Raw genomic sequence first — 25,146 nt, 5'->3', positions numbered from 1 at the left:
TGTCACCAGGCTGGAGTGCAGTGGCCCGAACTTGGGTCACTGCAACTCCACCTCCCGGGTTCAAGCGATTCTGCTGACTCAGCCTCCCGAGTAGCTGGGATTACAGGCACCTGCCACCATGCCCAGCTAATTTTTGTATTTTTAGTACAGATGGCATTTCACCATGTTGGCCAGGTCTTGATCTCCTGACCTCATGATCCACCTGCCTCGGCCTCCCAAAGTGCTGGGATTACAGGAGTGAGCCACTGCGCCCGGCCACTTCACCGCATTTCTAACAAGTAGGCTCTGTTATAATCCCAGTCTCAGAGATGGGGAAACTGAGGCACAGAGCTGTCAATCCACTCAAAGTCACATAGCTGGTAAGTAGCAGAGTTGGGATTTAAACCCAAGCCATCTGGCTTAGGATATGAGCTCTTTTCTGTATTCATCTCACACTTCAATTTTAAAAATCCTTTTCCAGGCAACAAAAGAAAAAGTTGGGCGTCATCAAACTTCATCAAAGTTATAAATTTTGTGCATCAAAGAACATTATCAAGAGAATGAAAAGACAGCCCACAGAATGGGCAAAAAATATTTGCAAATATCTGATATGGGATTAATATCCAGAATATATATATAAAATATTCCACTGGGCGTGGTGGCTCATGCCTGTAATCCTGGCACTTTGGGAGGCCGAGGTGGGAGGAACACTTGAGTTCAGGAGTTTGAGATCAACCTGGGCAATATGGCAAAACCCCGTCTCTACCAAAAATACAAAAAAAAAAAAAAAAATTAGCCAGGTGTGGTGGCACATGCCTGTAGTCCCAGGTACTTGGGAAGCTGAGGTGGGAGGATGGTTTGAACTCACGAGGTGTTGCAGTGAGCCAAGATCATGCCACTGGCACTACAGCCTGGGCAACAGAGCCAGATCCTGTCTGTCTGTTTGCCTATCTCTCTCTCTATATCTGTATCTGTATCTGTATCCATATCTATATCTATATCTATATCTATCTATCTATCTATATATGTGTGTGTATGTATTCCTACAACTCAACAACAAAGAAAAAACAATCTGATTCAAAAATGGGCAAAGGACTTGAACGGACATTTCTGCCAAAAAGATATACGACTGGTCATTTGGCACATGAACAGATACTCAAAATCATTAGTCATTAGGGAAATGAAAATAAATATCTCAATGAGCTACCATGGCTAATTTTTAAATTTTTATTTATTCATTGTTTTAGAGACAGGGATCTCACTATGTTCAGCCCAGGCTGGTCTGGAACTCCTGGCCTCAAGCAATCCTCCTATCTTGGCTTCCTGAGTCACTGGATGACAGGCATGAGCCACGGTGCCCAGCCCACAACTTGTTTTTTCAGTCACAACCTTTGACGAGTTACTTTCAGCAGTCCTTGTGTGGTCTTTCATTTTGATTGTTTCCTTCTCATTTGGACTCGCTGTCAACCAACCGAAATCTAGAGGGAATCTCTAACTAGCAGCCAGGATATGTTCTTGGGCGGGGGCCACCTCACAAGTTCCCACTTATTTCAAGTTGATTACACTCACAAGGACTACCACTGCTGTCAGCAGAATCCAAATGTTCCTCCCCTCCTTTTTCCAGTCTTAATAACAAAGTCATCAGGTCCAAATGCTCTCAAACCTCTCAACCTTTGCCCTGGCATATCCTGCGTACAAAGACGCTGGCATGACGATGACACAGCACCAGCCTCAGAAGCAAAGGGCCACAGTTTCACCAGTTGGAGATGTGGGAAAGTCTGAGCTCAGCGTTAAACCAAACACTGCGGGTGTCCAGGAGGGTCACGTGGAAGTCAGGTTTAAAGGACCCCAGATGACGTCCGTTGTATAGAGCACAATTTCACGCCTCTAAACCTCTGCCCATGCTGTTCCCTCGATCAGGGGCAAACCACTGTTCCCCAGACCATAGTTACCTGGCAAACACCTGCTCAGCCTTCAAGACTTAGAACTCAGACTCTTTGGTCTCGAACTCCTGCTTCTCAGCTAGCCCTCCCCAAGTGGAGACACCCCCTCCCTCCTCCAGGGAGACTTTACACAAATTTAAATTAAATTAAAGCACATGACATGATGCCTGGCATATAGTAAATGTTCAATAAACAGTAGCTATTAGGGAGCTTCCGGATACCTGAACACAGGGAGGTTTCTGGAGGGTGGCATGCCCAGGGAGGGCATGGAAGCTCTGCACTCCCTCCCCCATACCTCACCCTACGCATCTCTGCTTCTACAGCTTATCTTTTGTAATAAACTGGCAAACGAAGAGGAAGAGAGACCAGAGACATCTACCTATCCCCCACCTCCCACCCTGCATACACAGAAGAGGCTACGCAAAGACAAATGAAGGACACAACTGTCAGCCACGGAGAGAAGCCTCATTAGAAGCCAGCCTTGCCAGCTCCTTCATCTTGGACTTCTAGCCTGTGTATCTGTGAGAAAGTAAATTTCTGTTGTTTAAGAAAAAAAAAGAAAATTAGCTATTAGAACCCACTGCAATTATTTACCTACCTTCTTTTTTTTTGAGATGGAGTCTCACTCTGTTACCCACACTGGAGTGCAGTGGCGAGAACTCAGCTCACTAAAACCTCCGCCTCCCGAGTTCAAGAGATTTTCCTGCCTCAGCCTCCTGAGTAGCTGGGATCAAGTGATTCTCCTGCCCCTCAGCTTCCTGAGTAGCTGAGATTACAGGCACGCAACACCACGTCAGTCTAATTCTTCTTTTTTTTTTTTTTTTTTTTTGTATTTTAGTAGAAACAGGGTTTCACCATGTTGCCCAGGCTGGTCTGGAACTCCTGAGTCAGGCGAATCGCCTGCCTAGGCCTCCCCAACTGCTGGAATTATAGGCGTGAGCCACTGTGCCTGGCCTATTTACCTACCTTCTTAATTGTCTATGCCTTAGTCATAACTGTAGCCCACTGCCCAGCATAGCACTTACCACATGCAGACAAATATTTGTCAAAAAAAGGACCAAAATCCCTAAACACTCTACCTCAGCCCAACTGGTCCTCCAAGCACCCCCCTTTGCCTGTGTGAGTTCTCAGTCCCAAATGTCTCCCCTCCTACTTCCTGCACCTAACTGGACCCTCCCAGGTCATTTTCAGACCCCTGGGCTGTGAACTCCAGGAGGCTGACGGAGAAAATCTCCAGGCCCCATCATGCAGGGCCTGGCGCATAGTAGGCCCAAAAAGAAATAAAACTCAAGAACCAAATGAGCCAGCATATGCTAACCAATAGGTTTCGGGGATTGGGAGAAAATTCTAGAGACTACCAGAGGCCCTCCCGCTGGCCCATTGCAGGGAAGCCTCCCAGCTGATGAATCTCTGACTTCATCGTCACAAGATGGGCCTCCAGGGTAAACTGTGACTCGAGGTCACAGTCCACAACTGAGTCACTGTGTTTTATGGTCCCTGTGAAAATGCAGACCAAAGCTCACCTCCTGGGGAAAAGAGGAGAGGGAGGAAGCCTGATACAGGACTTGGATTCGCCATGTGGACTTGAGGTCCTGAGGGGAACCCTGAAAGGAACAAGAGAGATGGGGAGAAACAGAGCACTGGCCAAGGAGTCACAAAGATGAACTGCAGCCCCAGCTCTGCCTCTGGAGGCCACAGGACCATACACAAGACACTTCCCTACACTGGGCCTGTCTCCTCAACTGCAGAAAAACTTCTAAGGCTATGGATGTTTGTCTTTCCCATCAGCTCTTTGGGAGAGCGTAGAAAAAAAACCTGGCAGCAAATAATAATAAAATAATAATAAGCCGGGTGCAGTGGCTCACACCTGTCATCTCAGCACTTTGGGAAACCAAGGCTGGTGGAAAACTTGAGGTCAGGTGTTTGAGACCAGCCTGGCCAACATGGCAAAACCTATCTCTACTAAAAATACAAAAATTAGCCTGGTGTGGTGGTGCACGCCTGTAGTCCCAGCTACTCAGCAGGCTGAGGCACGAGAATCACTTGAACCCGGGAGGCAGAGGCTGCAGTGAATCGAGATTGTGCCACTGCACTCCAGCCTGGGCGGCAGAGTGAGACTCCATCTCAAATAATAATAATAATAATAGCTGCTATGATTTGTGAAGCCATTTCTCGGTGTCAGGCACTGTGCTAAGAGCTTTGTAAGCATCATCTCATTTGGGCTCTGTCCTCCCACCGGGCTACCACATAAGACGAGTGGAAAGTTCAGCAGACACTCAAGAGCATGGACTGCAGACCCAGAACTTGGAAGAGACACTTAATGGCTCTGAGCCTCAGTTTGCCCATCTGTGAATTGGAAATAATAGCAGTATCTACACGACATGTAACGATAGTAAGTGTTAGGCTTTGTTATTGCTATCACTATCCACTTTATAGAGGAGGAAAAGTGAGGCCCTGAGTGGTAAACTCACTTGCTCAAGGCCTCTAGCAAGTGGCAGGGTCTGTAGTTCAGCAACCATGGGCAGGGCTATGCAAATCAGCAGGGCATTAGCCTGGCAGGTCCCAGGCACCCTCTGCAAGACTGCAGCAGCACAGCAGCTGATGGCCAACCCCGGGGTGAGCAAATATCACATTCTCAGCTCCAGGAGGAGTCCCAGGGCTCAGGGTGTCTTGTTTCCTCATGTAGCTAATGCACGGAGTGCTGCAGGCCCAGGGGAGAGAGGAGCTGGCAGGGGCTGGCAGGGGTTGGCCATAGGCCAAAAGCACAGGCCCATGGCGGGAAGGGCCTGGGGCCAAGGCTGCAGCGAGATAGGCCCTGTTTCCATTCCAGCTCCCCCAGCTGCTGTGTGGCCTTGGGCAAGGGGCTGAACCACTCTGAGCCTCACTTTCCTGCTCTGCAAAATAGGATTCATGGTCTCTAATATGAGGCTGAAGTAGGAATTGGCAAGGCCTGAGAAGCTCAAAAAATGAAGATGAACATGAACTTAAATGGGAAAATAACGGCACAAAGTCATTCATCAAAGCAATGATGGGAATCATAGCAGACACAATGAATCCCTTCAAACACCTCATGAGACACAAAATGCATGTATGACCAATTTCCAGAGGAGCAGGGACAGCCACCAGGGGCTCAGGACCCCAGTCCTCCTCTGCTGGGTCACCCTGGTTAAGTCAGGTCCTCTCTCCTGGCTTCACTTTCCCCTTTTATAAAAAGAGAATTGGACAGGTGAGAAAAAAAGCAGAGGAGAGGAAGGGGAGGAGGAGGATGAGAAAGGGAAGGGAAAGTAGAAGAGATGGAAAGGATCAGGAAAGGAGGAAGGGAAGAGGGAGAAAGAAGGAAAAGCTACCACTGCAGTTGAGACATTGAGAATTTACTATGTGCTGGGTGATCTCACTTACTACTCACGAAAATACTCTTGAGGTCATAGAGAACTATCCTTATCTTACAGAAGAAAAAACTGATATTTAGTGAGGTCCATGAAGTCACTTGCCCAAGGTCACACAGTGGCAGAGTTGGAACTTAAAGCCACTTCTTTCAGCCTCCAGAGCCCAGTACTAAAAGGTCCCTCTGGGATGGGCTGTTGGAGGCACCAGGATAGGAGCTGAACACCACCTCCTCCTTGTGGCCACTCCCCAGAATTGCAGGTATGAGTCCCAAAAGCAGGGAAATGAGGTCTGAGGCCCCAGCACTCTCCGGTTCATGCTAAGTCCCTCCACCCACCTACCTCTGAGGAGAGGAAATCAAGCAGGCAAGAGTGGAGCAGGGGCCTCAGAGGCCAGAAGGAAAGAGCCAAGGCAAGCTGCCCGAGGACTCCAAGGACAAAAGCTCTTCAATGACAGAGAGTGAAAGAGGAGGAGCCGGACGGCCAAGGAGGATGCCAGCAAGCAGAGACTCTAAAAAGACAGGTTTAAAATGCTTCTCTCCCCATCACCTTTGTCTTCACACACACACACATACACACACACACACACAAAAGTTCAAGTACAATCAGATAAGTAAGTCAGAGCTATCTGAGAGGGACTGGAGAAATAGCTGAGAAAGAAGTCAATGGAAGGGAATGTTTATCAAAAAATCCAGGCAGGTTTCAAATGTGTGTGAATCTTTGGCTAGGATCTGGATCCTCGAGGAAAATTCCTGGGCTGCTCAGTAAACACCTAGCTGGGATCTGAGTTCCTCCCCGGCCCGTCTCCCTCAGCCCCACAGTCGGGCTCACGTTGTGGCTGTTCTGCATCACTCCTAGCACAAACCATGCCAGGGTATCTTCTTCACCCCCATTTTACAGAAATGGAAACTGAGGTTCAGGAAAGCAAAGTTTCTTGCCTGTGGCCATAAAACTGGAAGGGATGGACTCTCAATGGAGCTTCAGCGCAAAATCATATGTCTCCAAAACGTGAGACCAGGCCCAGGTTTCCCTGAAGCTTATGGAGCTCAGCAACCAAAGAGGCCTTTGTGGGCAGAAGTGTCGCTGCCTTAGGAGCCCTGTCTTCGATGCCCCTGTATAGGACCTGGGCCGGAAAGGGGCTTCACGAGCAAGTGCAAAACTCCAAACAGTATGGAACTAAAGTCCGAAAAGAAACTCATTGGAGGTGGCGAAGCCCTGGAACCCATGTGGGCACACTGAGGCTCTGAAGGGGACAGCTGCCCCTGGGGCCTGCTCAGTGTGTACTCACCTCCTTTCACAAGTAAGGAAACAGGATGAGGGGGAAGAGGGCACAAGGACACAGAGATAAGCAAGAGCCAGAGGGAGACTTGAAAACAAGGACAGTCGTACCAGTAACAGCAAGAGTAATAATTATGTGACGATGAAACTTATTGTTTGCTATGTACCCAGAAGCATGCTAAGCACTTCATGCATTCTCTCATCTGAGCCCCACATCAGCCCTATAAAGTAGATACTATTATTATCCCCATTCTACAGATGAGGAAACTGAAGCCAGAGGCCAGCCCAAGGTCACACGTGAATGTATGCAGATCCGGGACTTGAACCCAGGCAATCTGGCTCTGGAACCAGCTTTCTGCTGCCTCCTGTTATCACCATAACTGTCAGTTCCTAAATGTGTTATGACGTGCTGGGCCACACACACACTTTTATTCCATCCTCGCAACACAGCTAGAGAAATAGGAATCAAGATCCTGTTTTCCAGGTGAAGAAACTGAAGTGCAGCAAAATTAAGTAAATTGCTCAAAATCTCAAAGAGGTTGACAGGAGACCGTGCTGGGATTGGAACCCAGGACTTTCCAACACCAGTCTATGTTCCCTTAACCACTCCACGCCAGGTAGTGCTGGGCTGGAAACTCAAGAGGAAGAAGGTTTCCCCAGCAGAGCCACCAAACACCCTCCACATCAAGAACCACGACACAGCTAGTCAGGTGACACCAGATTCCTGGACAGTTGCCTGCTACCCTCAACCCCATCAGGGCCCTGGGCCGTCCAGATGCTCCAACAACCACATTCACAGCAGTGTCCAGCAACCAGCACCCCTGTGCAATCCTCTCCAGCCATGTTGCATCACTCACCACAAAGGGCCCACTCCTCCTGTCTTTGCAGAAGCTGTGGCTTCTCCAGGGAACCGAGGCCACAGGGGACACCTGCTGGAGCGGTCGCTCCTTCTCCTGGGGGGCATCCTCCTTCTCCAGGTCCCGAGGCAGCACCTGAGACACAGAGCACAAGAAAAGGACTTTACTGGGAGCCTTCTCATTTACAGGAAAAAATATATTATGCCAAGAGTCCATTCTGTACCAAAAAGGGCAAAGAAGAAAATTAAACCCCAGAAATCCCCCACCTTAATGATCAGAGGTAACATGTAGGGCGGTAGCTCTGGGTTCCAGTGGCCCAGCCTCAGCCATTTAATAACTGTGTGACCTCAGGTGGGTGCCTCAACCTCTCTGAGCCTCAACTATCTGGGAAAGGAACCCCATGATAACAGAACCCAGCTTCTAGGCGCTAAGAAACAGCACATGGAATGTACATGAGGCAGTATAGCCACCAGGGGGCAGATGTGCACAAGTCCTGGGCACCTGGCTTGGCTTACCCTAGCCTCCTCCATCCCTGGCACCTGGGGAGCCCTCCATAAATGCTGGCTGACCTCATCACTGCCAGTGGTCATTCTTGGTGACCTTATTTTAATCATCTCTTTATGCACCCAAACACACATGCATAGACACAGAGAAACGGTGCATGAAAAGCACAGCACCTCCAGTACATCTACTTGGAATCCTGCTGTTTTTTTCCACTTAGTTATATATAGGGGAAACATTCACAGGCCAGGACTCCAGGATGCATATTTTATATGCTTCACACTCTCCCTGCGTGGACAAGGAAACAAAGGCCCAGAGATGGGAGGGAGCTGCTTAAGAACACACAGCACCAGGAAGAGGAAGACTGGATTTCTAATCCCTTCCCTGACAGCCTCTTTTCTGGATGCCTTCAGAGACCCTCTGGTTTTCCTCCTAACCCCCTGGCTCTTTTTGATCAGTGTCCCCACATGTCCCAGGCCAGCCGCAGAGCCTTTTCTCCTTTTGCTACATCATTCCCTCTGGGATCTCTCTTCACGCCCCCCATGGCTTTAAATAAATCCCATCTACACCCAGATGCCTGCCAATTCTGTTTCTCAGTGTTGGAACTCCAGACTCGGAGATCCCACTGCTCACTCAACATCTCTTGGAAGCTCACACTCATCTCAGATCCACGTGCTCAAAACATGCGTCTTGATTCCATCTCTCCACGGTTGCTCCTCCCACACCTTGCCCATCCATCCCCCAGCTGGGGAGGCCAAGACCTTCAGGTTGCCCTCCATTCTCCTCCCCATTCTCTCCCACTTTTCTCCACCGCATCAGCAAAGCTGAGACTCTACCTGCAAAACATGCTGCAAATCTGACATCCTATATACCAAAATCAACTTGAAATAGATCAAAGACCTAAATGTAAGAGCTAAAGCTAGAAAACTCTTAGAAGAAAATATAGGTGTAAATCTTCAAGAGCTAGGCTTAGGCAGTGATTTCTTAAATATGATACCAAAGGCATAAACAACAAAAGAACAATAAATAAAATAGACTTCTTCAAAATTAAAAACTTTTGTGCTTTAAAGGGTACCATTAAGAAAGGGAAGGCCAGGCACAGTAGCTCATGCCTGTAATCCCAGCACTTTGGGAGGCCGACGCAGGTGGATCACCTGAGGTCAGGAGTTTGAGACCGGCCTGGCCAACATGGTGAAACCCCGTCTCTACTAAAAATACGAAAATTAGCCAGGCGTGGTGGCGAGCGCCTGTAATCCCAGCTACTTGGAAGGCTGAGGCAGGAGAATTGCTTGAACCCGGGAGGTGGAGATTGCAGTGAGCCGAGATCACACCACTGCACTCCAGCCTGGGCAATAGAGTGAGACTCCATCCATCTCAAAAAAAAAAAAAAAAAAAAAAAGGAAAAGAGGCCAGGCATGGTGGGGGTGGCGGCTCACGCCTGTAATCCTAGCACTTTGGGAGGCCAAGGCAGGTTGATCACTTGAGGTCAGGAGTTCAAGACCAGCCTGGGCAACACGGTGAAACCCCATTTCTACTAAAAATATAAAAATCAGCTGGGCAAGGTGGCACATGCCTGTAATCCTTGCAATTCGGGAGGCTGAGGCAGGCGAATTGCTTGAATCCAGGAGGTGGAGGTTGCAGTGAGCCGAGATCATGCCACTGCACTCCAGCCTGGGCGACAGAGCAAGACTCTGTCTCAAAAAAAAGAAAAGAAAAGAAAGGAAAAAAAATTAGCCAGGTGTGGTGGCATGTGCTTGTAGTCCCAGCTGCTTGGGAGGCTGAGGTGGGAGGACTGCTCGAGCCCAGGAGGTTGAGGCCGCAGTGAGCCATGATCTCGCTACTACACTCCAGCCTGAGTGACAAGAGACGCTGGCTCAAAAAAAAAAACTCTCAAGACACATTATATGAAAAACAGAAAGGTAGAAAATCTGTGGGTTCAACAGAGATCCTCAACCCAAGATTCCCCTGGGGAGCCTTCATAACTAACAAAGGCAGGTCCTACCCCAGAGATTCTGACCTAACTGGCCTGGAGAGAGGCCCAGTCATTGATATCTTTTAGGATTCCCTGTGTTACTCCCATAGGCAACCAAAGTTTCAACCACTTAGAGAAAGTGCTCTTTATTATGGAAAAGTGAAGCAAAAATAAAAATATGTATTTCTATGTGCTTGTATTTTCATAAAGAAGCCTCAAAAGAAAAAAAAGGAATTTAAAAAAAGGAATAAAAGTGATTACCGGGTGGAAGAAATGTAAGCATGGCAGGTATCAGGGGAATGTTTTTTAAGTATTTTTGGAGTGGAGCCATGTGAAATCGTCTCTCTCTTAAAACTAAAATAGGCCGGGCGCGGTGGCTCACGCCTGTAATCCCAGCACTTTGGGAGGCCGAGGCGGGCGGATCACGAGGTCAGGAGATCGAGACCATCCTGGCTAACACGGTGAAACCTCGTCTCTACTAAAAATACAAAAAATTAGCCGGGCGTAGTAGCGGGCGCCTGTAGTCCCAGCTACTCGGGAGGCTGAGGCAGGAGAATGGCGTGAACCCGGGAGGCGGAGCTTGCAGTGAGCCGAGATCGCGCCACTGCACTCCAGCCTGGGCGACAGAGCGAGACTCCGTCTCAAAAAAAAAAAAAAAAAAAACTAAAATAAATAATTTAAATAAATGAAATACTGTTGGATCTGGGAAACAGTTTCTATAAATGTCTGTTAAGTGAAGAACAGAGAAAAAGAGAGGAAGGGATGGAGAGAGGAAGGGATCACTTTAATTACGATCACACCCTTTTGGGCTGTAAATCAAGAAACCCTCACCCAAGGAACCAACCTTGTTTCTTTTTCTTCTTCTTTTTTTTTCTCTTGAGACAGAGTCTCGCTCTGTTGCCCAAGCTGGAGTGCAGTGGCACGATCTCTGCTCACTACAATCTCCGCTTCCTGGGTTCAAGCGATTCTCCTGCCTCAGCCTCCTGAGTAGCTGGGTCTACAGGCACCCGCCACCAAGCCCGGCTAATTTTTGTATTTTTAGTAGAGATGGAGTTTCACCATGTTGGCCAGGCTGGTCTCAAACTCCTGACCTCAAGTGATCTGCCAGCCTCGGCCTCCCAAAGTGTTGGGATTACAGATGTGAGCCACTGCACCCGGCACAACCCTGTTTCTAACACACACAAAAATTCAAATCCACCCAAATACCCATCAATGAGGGTCTAGGTTAAAACAGATTGGGCTCAGTCACATAATACAATACTTAGCAACCATTAAAAAGAGGAAGGGGAGGCCGGGTGCGGTGGCTCACGCCTGTAATTCTAGCAGTTTGGGAGGCCAAGACAGGTAGATTGCTTGAGGCCAGGAGTTCAAAACCAGCCTGGTTAACATGGTGAAACCCCATCTCTACTAAAAATACAAAAAAATTAGCCAGGAATGGTGGTGTGCACCTGTAGTCCCAGCTACTCAGGAGGCTGAGGCAGGAGAATCACTTGAACCCGGAAGGCGGGGGTTGCAGTGAGCCAAGATCGTGCCACTGCACTCCAGCCTGGGCCACAAGAGCAAAACTCCCATCTCAAAAAAAAAAAGTAAGCCACAAGATTTTCTATAGACTGTTGTAGTTTTCCATAGAAAGCTTATGTATTTACCTATATCTAAGTCTATGCATTTACCTTTATCTATGTCTGTGTCTAGACCAGGGTTCCTCAACCTACAAACTGCAAACACTTGGGGCTGGAGCATTCTTTGCAGTGGGGGCTGTCTTGTGCCTTGTAGGATGTTGGGCAGCATGCTTGGCTTCTACCCATGAGACGCTAATAGCAACCTCTTCCCAGGGTGTGACAACAACAAAATATGTCTCCAGACACTGCCAAATGTGCCCCAGGGGCAAAATTGCCCACAGTTAAAAACCACTAATGGGCCTAGAGGGGTGTTCCCCAGTTTATGCACCACGCTCAATATTTAAAGGAGATTTTCTCTCTACACCGTCTTTCTATAGTATTTCAATTTTTTTTTTTTTTCTTTGAGACGGAGTCTCTCTCTGTCGCCCAGGCTGGAGTGCAGTGGCGTGATCTTGGCTCACTGAAAGCTCTGCCTCCCGGGTTCACGCCATACTCCTGCCTCAGCCTCCCGAGTAGCTGGGACTACAGGTGCCTGCCTCTGTACCCGGCTAATTTTTTTGTAGTTTTAGTAGAGACAGGGTTTCACCGTGTTAGCCAGGATGGTGGATGGTCTCAATCTCCTGACCTCGTGATCCGCCCGCCTCGGCCTCCCAAAGTGCTGGGATTACAAGCATGAGCCACCGTGCCCAGCCAGTATTTCACATTTTACGCAAGCATTCGCTACTACTGCAATATGAAAAGCATGACAATTATGCATATATATATGATTGATAAGTGACTGTCAATATAGGAAAGTCCGAAAGGACATAAACAACTGTAATGGTGGCTGCCTCTGGGGGAACACTCACCTTTTATTTTCTATACCCCTGTAAGCTTCAAAATTTTAACAACCAACATTTTTTCCTTCTGTATTGGTGTGTTTTTATTTTTTTTTAAGATCAAAGAACCAAAGATCTTTTGGCAGGAGACAAGAGAGAAACGGGAAGCTGGTCCAAGGCTTCCCAATCCCGTGGTAAGAAAACAGATCCCCTGACAACCAGCACTGCTGGGGCCTGCGTGCTCCAGGCAGGCATCCAAGGCTGGGCTGCAGGACAGAGCTGAGCCCAGGATCCCCGCTCCACAACATCCCGACTCCCCCACCACCAGCGGGCCCTGAGCAAGATGCTGGCAAACATAAGTGTCGCATTTCCTCGGCCTCTTCCTTCTTCCACTGTTACCACAATATCAGCCTGCAGGTAGGGACAGATGAAACCCTTCTCAGGAAGCACACGGGGATGGCCCAAGTTCGGTGCTTTATTTCAATTCAGTCTAATAACAGTGCTTTGGGGCAGGAATCCCTGTTAACTCTGGCATGGCAACTGAGGCCAGGAGAGGCCAAGAGGCTGCTTTACACACAGCAGGCAAGTAGCAGCGTGGAGATTCAGATGCCAAGTCTGCGTGATCCTGCACATGGTGGTTGGAGAGCTTGGCCTCTTGGGAACAGACATGGGTTCAAAGCCTGACTCCATCACTTACCCACTCTTAACTGAAGGCAAATCCTCACCGCATGATCATTACTGACTGTATCCTAGTGTTTCCTTTCTGCAGCATCCACTTCCAGACTGGCCACCTAGTCCCTTTTACAGACAAGAAAACTCGGGTGCAGGGAGGTGAAAGGTTTTGCCCTGTATCACTCAGCTGCAAGTGGCAAAGGAGGAATCTGTGGCCTGATTTGCTGATGCCGCATCACACAGGGCGGTGCTAAGTCCGTTTCCACATGTCCCCCACAACATTCTACGCTCTTCCCACCTCCAAACCTTTGTCCATGCTGTGCCCTGCTGAGAATGCCCTCACCTCCCCTCATCAGCCCACCCAAAAGCATGGCCATCCCTCAAGCTTGGGCTGAGACCACCGACTCCTCCAGGACACCTTGGGCCACCTCTCCAGTGCCTCCCTCTGCACCCCATCACTCCCCAGTCTTGGATCACAATGGCCCATCTCCCCACAGAGATCAGAAGCTTCCAAAGGGTGGTCCTTATGCCTCAGATTTCTTCCCCACCTTCATGGTTCTTCACCAGAATGGTCTCCTAGAATATGGCCCAGTTGGGTAATTAAGGCCAGATTTGGGTTCAAATACCAGTTTTGTTACTTACTGCTGTGTGACCTGGGACAAGTTATTTCACCTCTCTGAGCCTCTGTTCTTTTCCCCCCCTCATCTGTACAGGAAGATGATCACACAGCAGTAGGTAGTGTCAGCACTCTGCCCAACACTCAAGTATATGCCAAAAATCAAGAGAAGGGGCCCTCTGCCAATACCCTAGAGCCTCACTGATAGATATTTGGGTAGATTTGAATTTGTGTGTGTGTGTTAAAAACAAAGTGGCTTATTTGGGTGAGGGTTTCTTCACAGCTATTCTGCTTATGTACCCCCAAAAGGGTGTGCTTGTAATTAAAGTGATCCCTTCCTCCTTTCCTCCCCACCCCCCACCCTGCCATCCATTCTTCTCTTTCTCTCTGTTCTTCACTGAACAAAGGAAGCCAGATTTTCTTTCTTCTGCTGTGCATGGTGCCAGCCAGGATGGAAAAGTCTGAATGTTCATGACCCCACAAACAGCCTCAGGCAAGGACAGAGGGATTGGAAAATACATACTCCAGGTCCCTTGACCCCTGGACATGACAACTTCAGAGGTGTTCCATGCTGCCTCCCAGGGGTCCCCAGTGAGATGTGCCTCAGTGGCCAACCATGGCCCCTGTAGCACCTGCCTCACTTCTTCTCTCCCCTACTGGTTCTTCCTGGGATCACCCCCTTAAAAAGTGCTTACAGGCCGGGCGCAGTGGCTCACGCCTGTAATCCCAGCACTTTGGGAGGTCAAGGTGGGCGGATCACGAGGTCAGGAGTTCAAGACCGGCCTGGCCAAAATAGTGAAACCCCGTCTCTACTAAAAAAAGAAAAATACAAAAAATTAGCCGGGTATGGTGGCGGGCTCCTGTAATCCCAGCTACTTGGGAGGCTGAGGCAGGAGAATCGCTTAAACCCAGGAGACGAAGGTTGCAGTGAGCCAAGATCACACCATTGTATTCCAGCCCAGGTGACAGTGTGAGACTCCGTCTCAAAAAAAAAAAAAGGGACTGCTGGAACCCAAAACCATGGTGATCCCTCTTTTGAGGCTCACGTAAGATCACTTGTTCACTCATTCAACAAATATTTCTTGAACATTCACAGTATGTCAAGCACGATGCTGGATTCTGGGGACATAATAATGAACAGGATACAACAGGCTATTATACAGCAGGAGCACAATAAAGCTACCATTGACATCTATCATTATCGTCACTGTAGGACAGAAGTGTAAAACAGGTGGCCCGCGCGCTGCATGGGGCTAGCAGACAAGTCTTGTTTGGGCTGAACAGCATTTTAAAAAATAAGTCCTCCTCATTTCCTAATGGGAGGATTACACATAAAAATCTAGATTTTCAGATTCTCTTGATAAATGAGGTTTGCCATCTCAAGGCCAGCATTCCTGCCTGTGAAGAACCAGCTGGGCCAGGCATGGTGGCACACGCCTGTCATCCCAGCACTTTGGGAGGCCGAGGCGGGAGGATCACTTGAGCCCAGGAGTTTGAGACCAGCCTGGGCAACATGGCAAAACCCTGTCTCTACAAAAAATAAAAAATTAGCCAAGCATGGTGGCGCATGCCTGTCATCCCAGCTATTTGGGAGGCTGAGGCAGGAGGATGGCTTGAGCCCAGGAGATTATGGCTGCAGTGAGCCATGATCATGCCACTGCACTCCAGCCTGGGCAACTAAGCAAGACTCTTTGATTCAAACAAACAAATAAACAAACAAAGAACCAGGTGGGACCAAGCAGCAGTTGTCCAGTTGAGATAGGACATGAGCTCTCCATTTGCTACAATCCACACCCCTCCCTGGAGCCTCATACCCAGCCTGACTCCACTCATTTATGTACCCAAGTGGGCCACACAAAATCTGAGTTTCGGCCCCCTAGACTAGATGTTTAAACCATGTTTGACAAAATTAAAAAGTGTCTCGGTACTTACCTTGTGACTGTCTCCAGTCCCTGACTCCCACCAACAGGGTCCCATTTTGGCCTCCAAATTCTCTCCAGTAAGGCTGGGCCTCCCTTTGGGCTGCTCTCGCCTCCTCTCTCTGGCTTCATGCATGATGGACAGGCCCTCTCGGATGTTGGCAGGGGGCCCCTTCTCTGAGCAGGCCCTCTTGATATCCAGCGGCACCCGTCCACAGTCACGTGGGTGGTCACCCCACTGGGCCACACTGTCCTCCTCTCCCCGCCCGGTGGATTTCCTTGGGGTCCCTTTCTTCTGGTCAGTGGGGGGCGATTTGGGTGACACTCTGACCCCACTGCCTGGATCCTCCCGACCAGAGGGCTTTGACTCAGCCAGGTAATTCTGACACTTTGCAACATGATGTTTACTGGCAAAGGCCTTTCTGTCATCCTCAGCAAACCCCGTTTTTTTCCTGGAATCCGCAGGTATAGGAGAGCCCCCTGGATACCTTTCAGAAGGAGCCGAGGGTGGCAGAGCCCAGAAGGGAGGGCTAGATTTGGTGCCCATGGCTGTCTCCAAGGTCTCTGCCAGCTGCTTGCCTAAGCCAGGAGTGAAACTGTGGTTTATTTCGGCAGAACTGGCCGGTTTCCAGAGACCCCCGGTATCGGGCATCTCCTTCAGGCTCCTCCTTCTCTGCTCCACCCCGCCCAGCTGAACAGGCCTCTCCCGAGGCAACGTACTGGGCTCCGCGGTGGGACTCCTCCTCTCCTGAGCCTCCCCAGGGACTTTCAGCGACAGCTCCTGGTACTCAGCCATCAGGGCGTCAATGTCAAGAACGCTGGATCTGTAGCCATCTCTGATTTTACCTGGGAACGTGTCACTGATCACATCAGTCTTCCTTCTCACAGGAAGATCTTTTGGACGACTCCTCAGAGTCGGGGTGGTTTGGGGAGCTCCGCCGCTGGGGGACATCTTGTTCGCACTTTCCTTCCAATTGCTTTGAGGACGAGGGCCATCTTCTGATCCCCGATGACTCCATAAGGCATCCACATCAATGATTCTTCCATTGAAAGGGTCCAGACTCCTGGCCCCAAGAGATGATGGACGGTCTGTTGGCTTCAGAGTTTTTAAAATGCTTGCATTTTCATGCTCACGTCCCTTCATCCAGTTTTTACTGCCTGCCATCTCCAATGCCTCTTCATGACCAAGAGAAACCAAAGTGGATGTTAAAGAATGAGGAGACGAGGGTGGAGTGATTTTTCTAGAATGTTCCAGCAAGCTTTCAGCTCCTGACAGAACCACACCCTTTGCCTTTTGAGTATTGGGAATCTGATAGGTGACTGCAAAAAATGTCGCCTTGGGTTCCACAGGTGACCCTTGCTTCACTGCTGGGGAGGTCTGGTCCCGTGAAGCAGCTGGGTTCACCTCCTGGGTCTCCACCCTGTAGTGGGATAGTTGAGGTTTTCTTAAGGCACTGGCTGTGGGGCTCACATACTCTGTTCGTCTGTGCCCCACATGTGGAGAGTCCTCTGGGACAAGAGAACTGAATGTATCAAATTTCACGTTGGGGGGTAAAGTCCGCCGCCGCCATCTGTCCATTCTCTGGTCCATGGCGCTGGTTTTCCGCATTCTGACTGCAGGCTGTGGCACCTGGGCCGGCCCTGGATCACCCTCCCTGGCGGCTACAATGAAGGGCCCTTTCTGCACAGCAAATGCATCCGGATGTGTTTGTGCTTGGGAGTCAGAAGGCCCATTCGTAGCCCTGGAAGGAGGATCGAGGGGGCATCCCTGGGGTGGGCCCCTTGCTCCCACTCCTGGCTTGCTTCTGGCCCCCTCTGGCCCCTCATGCTGGCTTTCCCAGATGGCAGCCTTGATAGCCCTGACGGAGGTGGCCCCGGGAGCACAGTGCTCTTCGCTGACCGCCACGGTGGGTTTGTGCGAGCTCACCACTGCCCCGCCTGTCCATTTGGGAGACGGGCAATTGCCCCCAAACTTCGGTCCACTAGCCTCAGGCATGCCTCGAGCTTCCCAAATCAAACTGGCCCTTTGGACGGACCCCGCCTGACCTTCCAAACCACACTCCAGGTCAGCAGGGGTGACCTCCTGGGACAGCTGCCTGTCCTTCAGTGAGAGCCAAGACCTGCGGCTGCGGAGCGTGACCGCTTTCTCCTCCGGTGCCGGTGAGATGGCCTCGCTGTGCACACGCTCTCCCACTGCATGCACAATGTCATATCTGGGCTCAATTCTCTGCGATGTGGGAGGATTTTCCAAGTGTTTGAGGAAGGTGTTATTATTGTGGTTTTCAGACAAAGGGTATTTGTCCCGGAGAGGCGTGTGATACGGTCTCAGTTCACCGTTCAAAAGGGTGGTTGGTCCCAATTTCTCCGTCTCGGGATTGTCAAACCCTCTGGAGTTCTCTTTCTTCAGTTTTGTCATGTCTGGTGGGTCCCTGCCCAGCCAAGAGCCCATCTCAGGCCTTGGCCTGGGTTCTGAGACACGGGCATGGGCCGTGTCACCAGGGGGTGTGGTGGAGAGACAATGTCCCGACTGGTCAGCCACTGTGTGTCTCTCCACGTGGTGCTCAAACACTGTGGCCCACACAGTCTGGAAGCTCCGGTCATCCTCTGGAGTGACGTCAGAAGGGCACGGGGCCTCCACTGAGCTTCCACCGCGACAGCTGTCGGGGTCTTGGTTAGAGCTAACCTTCTGCTCCGTCTGCCTGGACTTATCCCGGAGTGTCCCAGGCTTCCAGGGGCTTCTCGGGATGCATGCTCCATCCAAACTGTGCCCCTCCTTTTGCTGGAAAGAAACAAAAAGAGAAAGAAACACCTCAGTGTTTAAGGATTTGAGATGGAAAGGAAAAAGTGGAGTAATTGAAAGGGCTGCTTGTATAATTAAAACAATGAAATACCATAAAATTGAAAAGAATGAACACACCCAGTGTGGGTGAGGATGCGGGGATACTGTTGGAGAGAACATAAATGAACCCGACTTTGGGCAAAGCAATGTATCTATCCTGATGTTAAAATACTCATTTCCTTTTATCTGGCCAAGTTCCTCCCAGGACTTTGTCCACATGCACAAGCCTACACAAACAAGAAAGCTGAGACAGCACCATTGGTGCAAGCAAAAGAACACAGAAACAACCTGAATGCTCACTGGAAAGGCATTGGCTAAATTTCAATTATCTCCAAACGATGGACTACTGCACAGGCATTTGTTACCATAGAAAGAGGCAGATCCAGCCAGGCGTGGTGGCTCACACCTGTAATCTCAGCACTTTGGGAGGCTGAGATGGGAGAATCGCTTAAGTCCAGGAGTCCAAGACCAGCCTGGGCAAAATAGTGAGACCTTGTCTATACCAAAAAAATAAAATAAAATAATAATAATATTTTAAAAGGAATTAAAGGCCAGGTGCGGTGGCTCAAACCTGTAATCCTAGCACTTTGGGAGGCCAAAGCAAGCGCATCACCTAAGCTCAGGAATTTAAGACTCCAGCCTGGTCAACATGGTGAAACCCCGTTCTCTACTAAAAATACTAGCTGGGTGTGGTGGCACACGGCTGTAATCCCAGCTACTCAGGAGGCTGAGGCAAGAGAATTGCTTGAACCTGGAGGGCGGAGATTGCAGTGAGCCGAGGTCGTGCCACTGCACTCCAGCCTGGGTGACAGAGTGAGTCTCTGTCTAAAAAAATAAAAAAAGGAATTAAATACTGATTCATCCTACAGCGTGGATGAATTTTGAAAATACTATGCTAAGCAAAAGAAGCCAGTCAAAAAGCTATATAAGACTCCATTTATATACAGCATATATATAAATATAAATATATACACACATCATAGGTAAATCCATAGAGACAGAAAGTGGATTAGTGGATGCCTGGGAATGGGAGATGAGGACACAAGGTTTCCATTTGAGGTGATAGAAGATTCTGGAACTAGATAGTGGTGATGCTTGCATAATACTGAAAACGTCCTTAATGCCACTCAGTTGTGCACTTTAAAATGGTTATAATAAGGGCAGGGGTACAGTTTGCTAACCCCTACTGTAGATGATGGAATGCCATTGAAGTGCTCTGAAAACACTGACTGTAAACCTTTGTTGAAATATATATACACACACACACATATATATACACACATATATACATATATACACATATATACATATATACACATATATATATTTTTGCAATATACACATATATACATATTTTTGTGATGGAGTCTTGCTCTTTTGCCCAGGCTGGAGTGCAATGGCACCATCTCGGCTCACTGCAACCTCCGCCTTCCAGATTCAAGCGATTTTTCTGCCTCAGCCTCCCGAGTAGCTGAGAGTGCAGGCATGCATCACCACACCCAGCCAAGTTTTGTGTTTTTAGTAGTGACGGCGTTTCACCACGTTGGCCAGGCTGGTCTTGAACTGCTGACTTCAAGTGATCCACCTGCCTCAGCCTCCCAAAGTGTTGGGATTACAAACACAAGCCACCGCACCTGGACTGTTTATATTTTAATACGTAAATTTTACATAAACAATATATGAATCCATTCTGATTGTAAAGGAATCCAAACAATACAAAGTTCAAAGCTTTTTTTATTTTTTATTTTTTATTTTTGAGATGGAGTTTCGCTCTTGTCTGGAGTACAATGGCGCGATCTCGGCTCACCGCAATCTCTGCCTCCCAGATTCAAGTGATTCTCCTGCCTCAGCCTCCCGAGTAGCTGGGATTACAGGCATGCGCCACCAGGCCTGGCTAATTTTTTTTGTATTTTTAGTACAGATGGGGTTTCTCCATGTTGGTCAGGCTGGTGTTGAACTCCCAACCTCAGGTGAACCACCCACCTTGGCTTCCCAAAGTGCTGGGATTACAGGTGTGAGCCGCCACGCCCGGCCAAAGTTCAAATCATTTTTGTTCCTTTGTTCAAATACCAGTCCCTTTTCTTGGATAACAGCTATTACCAATGGGTTATGATCCTTGAAGAGCCTTTCAGAACTCTCTTTGTATTACTTATATATACATTAGAAAGACTGTGAATTTTTGAAACTTTGTAAATTTTGTAAATTTCACAAATTCATTATTTTTCTTTAAAAATAGCTAAAATGATATATTTTATGTTATGTGTACTTTTTTTCTTTTTAAAGGCAGGATTTCAGCCAAGTACAGTAGCTCATGCCTGCAATCTCAGCACTTTGGGAGGCCGAGGCAGGTGGATCACCTGAGGTCGGGAGTTTGAGACCAGCCTGACCAACATGGAGAAACCCTGTCTCTACTAAAAACACAAAATTAGCCGGGTGTGGTGGCGCATGCCTGTAATCCCAGCTACTCAGGAGGCTGAGGCAGGAGAATCGCTTGAACCCAGGAGGCAGAGGTCGCAGTGAGCCGAGATTGTGCCATTGCACTCCAGCCTGGGCAACAAGAGCAAAACTCCATCTCTAAATAAATAAATAAATAAATAAATAAAATAAAGACAGCATCTCGCTCTGTTGCCCAGGTTGGAGTGCAGTGGCGTAATCAGAGCTCACTGCAGCCTCAAACTCCTGGCCTCAAGCAATCTTCCCACCTTGGCCTCCTAAAGTTCTGGGATTATAGGCATGAGCCACCACGTCCAGCCTGTTACGTGTATTTTACTACAATAAACACACCCACATACACACACACATAAAGTCTACTTATAGAGATAAAATCTCATCACATGTAAAGCAAGGGTTTATTTCTTAACTATTCCTTTCTTTAAAGTTTTAAACATACACAAAATTACAGAGAAAACAATGAACTTGCCCAACCCATCCCCCCAATTTAATGACAATCAACATTTTGCCACTCTCGCCACACACAGCCTTTTTGCCCTTGCTGCTGCTGTCACTACAGCATTTTAATACAAATATAAGGAGCTTTAATTACTTAAATGGTATCACTCCTAACCATTTTCAAAGAAATGATTCAGAAAATGCAACAATAAAACTTGCAGGGCAAACCGCTGCCTCCAAGAGTGGTGGTGGGTATTGCCATTCAAAGCCAGCCCACTTTTGTTGGTGATTTACTGAGATGGGTACAAGCTTGAAACCAAGCACTGGTGTTATTTTTAAAACTCCACGGAAGTTTCTTAAAACATAAAACATGCATCTACCATATGATCCAGCCATTCTACTCCTAGATGTTTACCCAAGAGAAAAGAAAATAGAAGTCCTGGCCGGACGCGGTGGCTCACACCTATAATCCCAGCATTTTGGGAGGCCAAGGCAGGCAGATCACCTGAGGTCAGGAGTTCAAGACTGGCCTGGCCAACATGGTGAAACCCCATCTCTACTAAAAATACAAAAAATTAAGTGGGCATAGAGGCACGTGCCTGTAGTCCCCAGCTACTCAGGAGGCTGAGGCAGGAGAATTACTTGAACCCAGGAGGCAGAGGTTGCAGTGGGCTGAGATCACGTGACTGTACTATCCCAGGCAACAGAGTGAGACTCTGTCTCAAAAATTAGAAAAAAAAAAAAAAAAAAAAGGCCAGGCGCAGTGGCTTATGCCTGTAGTCCCAGCACTTTGGGAGGCCGAGGCAGGTGGTTCACAAGGTCAGGAGATGGAGACCATCCTGGCTAACACAGTGAAACCCCATCTCTACTAAAAATACAAAAAATTAGCCAGGCGTGGTGGCGGGCCTCTGTAGTCCCAGCTACTCAGGAGGCTGAGGCAGGAGAATGGTGTGAACCCAGGAGGCGGAGCTTGCAGTGAGCCGAGATCGCGCCATTGCACTCCAGCCTGGGCAACAGAGCGAGACTCCATCTCAAAAATAAAAAATAATAATAAATTAAAAAATTAAAAAAGAAAAAGAAAAGAAAAGAAATAGAAGCTCTTACAAAGCCTTGTCCACAAATGTTCACAGCAGCTTCACTGGTAATTGCCCCAAACAGATAACAACCCAATTGTCCATCAAAAGGTGAATGGATAAACGAATTGTGGTCTACTCACACAAATAGAATACTAGTCAGCAACAGAAAGGAATGAACTACTGATACATGCTACACCATGAATGATCTCAACATAATTACTCTGAGTGAACAAGCAAGGGCAAAAAAAAAGAGGACTGATTCCATTTATATTAAAGTCTAGAAAATGCAAACTAATCTACACGGACAGAAAGCAGACCTGTGATGGGCTCGGAAGAGCAGGGGAAGGGAGAGATTACAACGTGGTGGCCGGGTGTGGTGGCTCACACTTGTAATCCCAGCACTTTTGGAGGCCGAGGTGGGTGGATCACTTGAGGTCAGGAGTTCAAGACCAGCCTGGCCAACATAGCGAAACCCCGTCTCTACTAAAAATGCAAAAATTAGCCAGGCGTGGTAGTGGATGCCTGTAATCCGAGCTACTCGGGAGGCTGAGGCAGGAGAATCACTTGAACCTGGGAGGTGGATGTTGCTGTGAGCCAAGATTGCACCACTGCACTCTAGCCTGGGCAACAAGCAAAACTCCGTTTCCAAAAAAAAAAAAAAAACAAAGTGGCATGAGGAACCTTTTGCCTGGGATGGAGATGTTCGCTATTCTGACTGTGATGGTGGTTTCACAGGTGTACACACATAGGAAACTCACCAAGTTGAATGTGTTAAATCTGTGCTCTTTCCTGTATGTCAATTGTATCTCAATTAAAGCTGTTTTTAAAAAAACTGGGCCAGGCACAGTGGCTCACACCTGTAATCTCAGCACTTTGGGAGGCCGAAGCGGGCAGATCATGAGGTCAGGAGATCGAGACCATCCTGGCTAACATGGTGAAACCCCCAACTCTACTAAAAATACAAAAGAAATTAGCCGGGCATGGTGGTGGGCGCCTGTAGTCCCAGCTACTTGGGAGGCTGAGGCAGGAGAACTGCTTGAACCCGGGAGGCGGAGCTTGCAGCGAGCCGAGATCACATCACTGCACTCCAGCCTGAGCGACAGAGGGAGACTCCGTCAAAAAAAAAAAAACGAAAACAAAGCAACCAAAACAACAACTAAGACTCTGCAGAAAGCATCAACCACAAACCGGTTTTCGCTAGGAGACAATTTTATGAGTTTTCTCTTATTAAAAAGATGAAATAAAAATACTTTTCAAGCAATTTAATTGCTGGTAACCTACTTCTTTTTGTTTTAATTTATATTTTTATTCTTTTAGAGACAAGTCTCACTCTGTCGCCCAGGCTAGAGTGCAGTGGCATGATCATGGCTCACTGCAGCCTCAAAGTCCTGAGCTCAAGCAATCCTCCTGCCTCAGCCTTAACTAGAACTATAGGCATGCACAACCACATCTGGCTAATTAAAAAAAAATTTTTTTTTCTTTTAGAGATAGAGTCTCACTATGTTGCCCAGGCTGGTCTCAAACTCATGGGCTCAAGCAATCCTCCCTCCACCTCAGCCTCCCAAAGTGCTGGGATTACAAATGTGAGCCACTGTGCCCAGCCACCTACTTCTTCCTTCTATGGCTAGGTGGTAAGTAGGGGGAAGGCAATAAGAACCACTATGAAGGACCTTGAAGGAGTTTCTATTAACATCTTAAACCTAAATTTTAGTATTTTAACAAAGCAGGCACTCCTATATAAGAAAGCCATGCCCCTCTGCCTCTTTGCGAAGAAAAAAAATGCCTGATAACATTTGTAAACAGCATTTAACACCTGGGAGTAGGGAATCACAACTCTTCATGCCAAAAGGGACTTCAAAGTCCCAACATTAGAAGAAAAAATGTTTTATCGTGTGCATGACACGTTTCTGAGTCTTCCTGGGGCCTAAAAGATCATGGAGGCTCTTTCTCCAGCAGCCATAACTGCCCGCTGGTTAATGAGAGACGTGCTACACAGCCACTCCTTACCTTTTCTCTCGGTTCCTTAGGAAACTCGCCGCTCAGCTCAGCACTCTTCTCATATTTGACTTCGTTGCTGGAAGCTGAACTTGAAAACCTGGTACAGAGATCTGAGTTACCTTTATGGGGCTGGAAGCTGTTATTCCCCCCAGCCCACACACCAGCTCAGGAGGCCAGGCCAAGTAACCTTCAGAAAGGACATTTCCTTTCCACTTACCAAAAGGAGAACTGCCCAGTGGGGAGAGCCTACCTCAAACACAGCATTACTGGGGTGGAAGGAGCCCCAGCTGGGGGAAGACACCCAGGTGCTAGTCCCAGCTCTACTGCCTCTTCACTGGGGGAGCTTGGTTTAGGCTTGTGACCTCACCTGAGCCTCTGTTTCTTCATCTATAAAACAGGGATAATTAACACCTCCCCATCCCTTTTATGGGGCAGATAAGAGGCTACTCAAGGCCCTAATAGCTACATGAGGGCGTTTAGGGAAGAGTGAAGATGCCCCAGGAGGGATAATGAATGGCTGTTGTTAGCAGTGCCAGGTAAAACAGCAGCCCCACCTCAGAGCAGCCCCCAGACTGAAGGGTAGTGGGCTGTCAGGGAATGTGTGGGGGCCCAGGTCTGTCTCTGCCTCTCTGGATCACCAGGGCCCTCTTTGGGCCTCGTTTTCCCCACCTCAAAAAGGGAAGAGGTTGTGGAGCTAGAATCTTTCCATCTCTGGAGAGCTCTCTGGTGTAAATACCTGAAGATGTAGCACGTGTTTAGTTCAAAGCTGGGGACTTTGAAGAAAAGG

At 48.4% G+C, this 25,146-nt stretch overlaps 1 protein-coding gene across 4 annotated transcripts in view; it reads right to left on the bottom strand.

Annotated features, from left to right (window-relative positions):
- KIAA1671 (KIAA1671 ortholog) overlaps nucleotides 1–25,146 on the bottom strand; it is a 245,469-nt gene that overhangs the window by 140,297 nt on the left and 80,026 nt on the right. For all 4 annotated transcript variants that reach the window (XM_055105446.2, XM_055105445.2, XM_055105444.2 and 1 more), the window contains 3 exons: nucleotides 24,369–24,456; nucleotides 15,571–18,336; nucleotides 7,441–7,575 (listed from right to left, as the gene is read on the bottom strand). In XM_055105446.2, coding sequence (XP_054961421.2) covers nucleotides 7,441–7,575; nucleotides 15,571–18,336; nucleotides 24,369–24,456 — 2,989 coding nt within the window. The remainder of the gene's footprint in view (nucleotides 1–7,440; nucleotides 7,576–15,570; nucleotides 18,337–24,368; nucleotides 24,457–25,146) is intronic.

Source organism: Pan paniscus, chromosome 23 (assembly GCF_029289425.2).
Source record: "Pan paniscus chromosome 23, NHGRI_mPanPan1-v2.0_pri, whole genome shotgun sequence".
Classification (NCBI taxonomy): Eukaryota; Metazoa; Chordata; class Mammalia; order Primates; family Hominidae; genus Pan; species Pan paniscus.
This window is presented reverse-complemented; position numbering and strand designations above follow the sequence as displayed.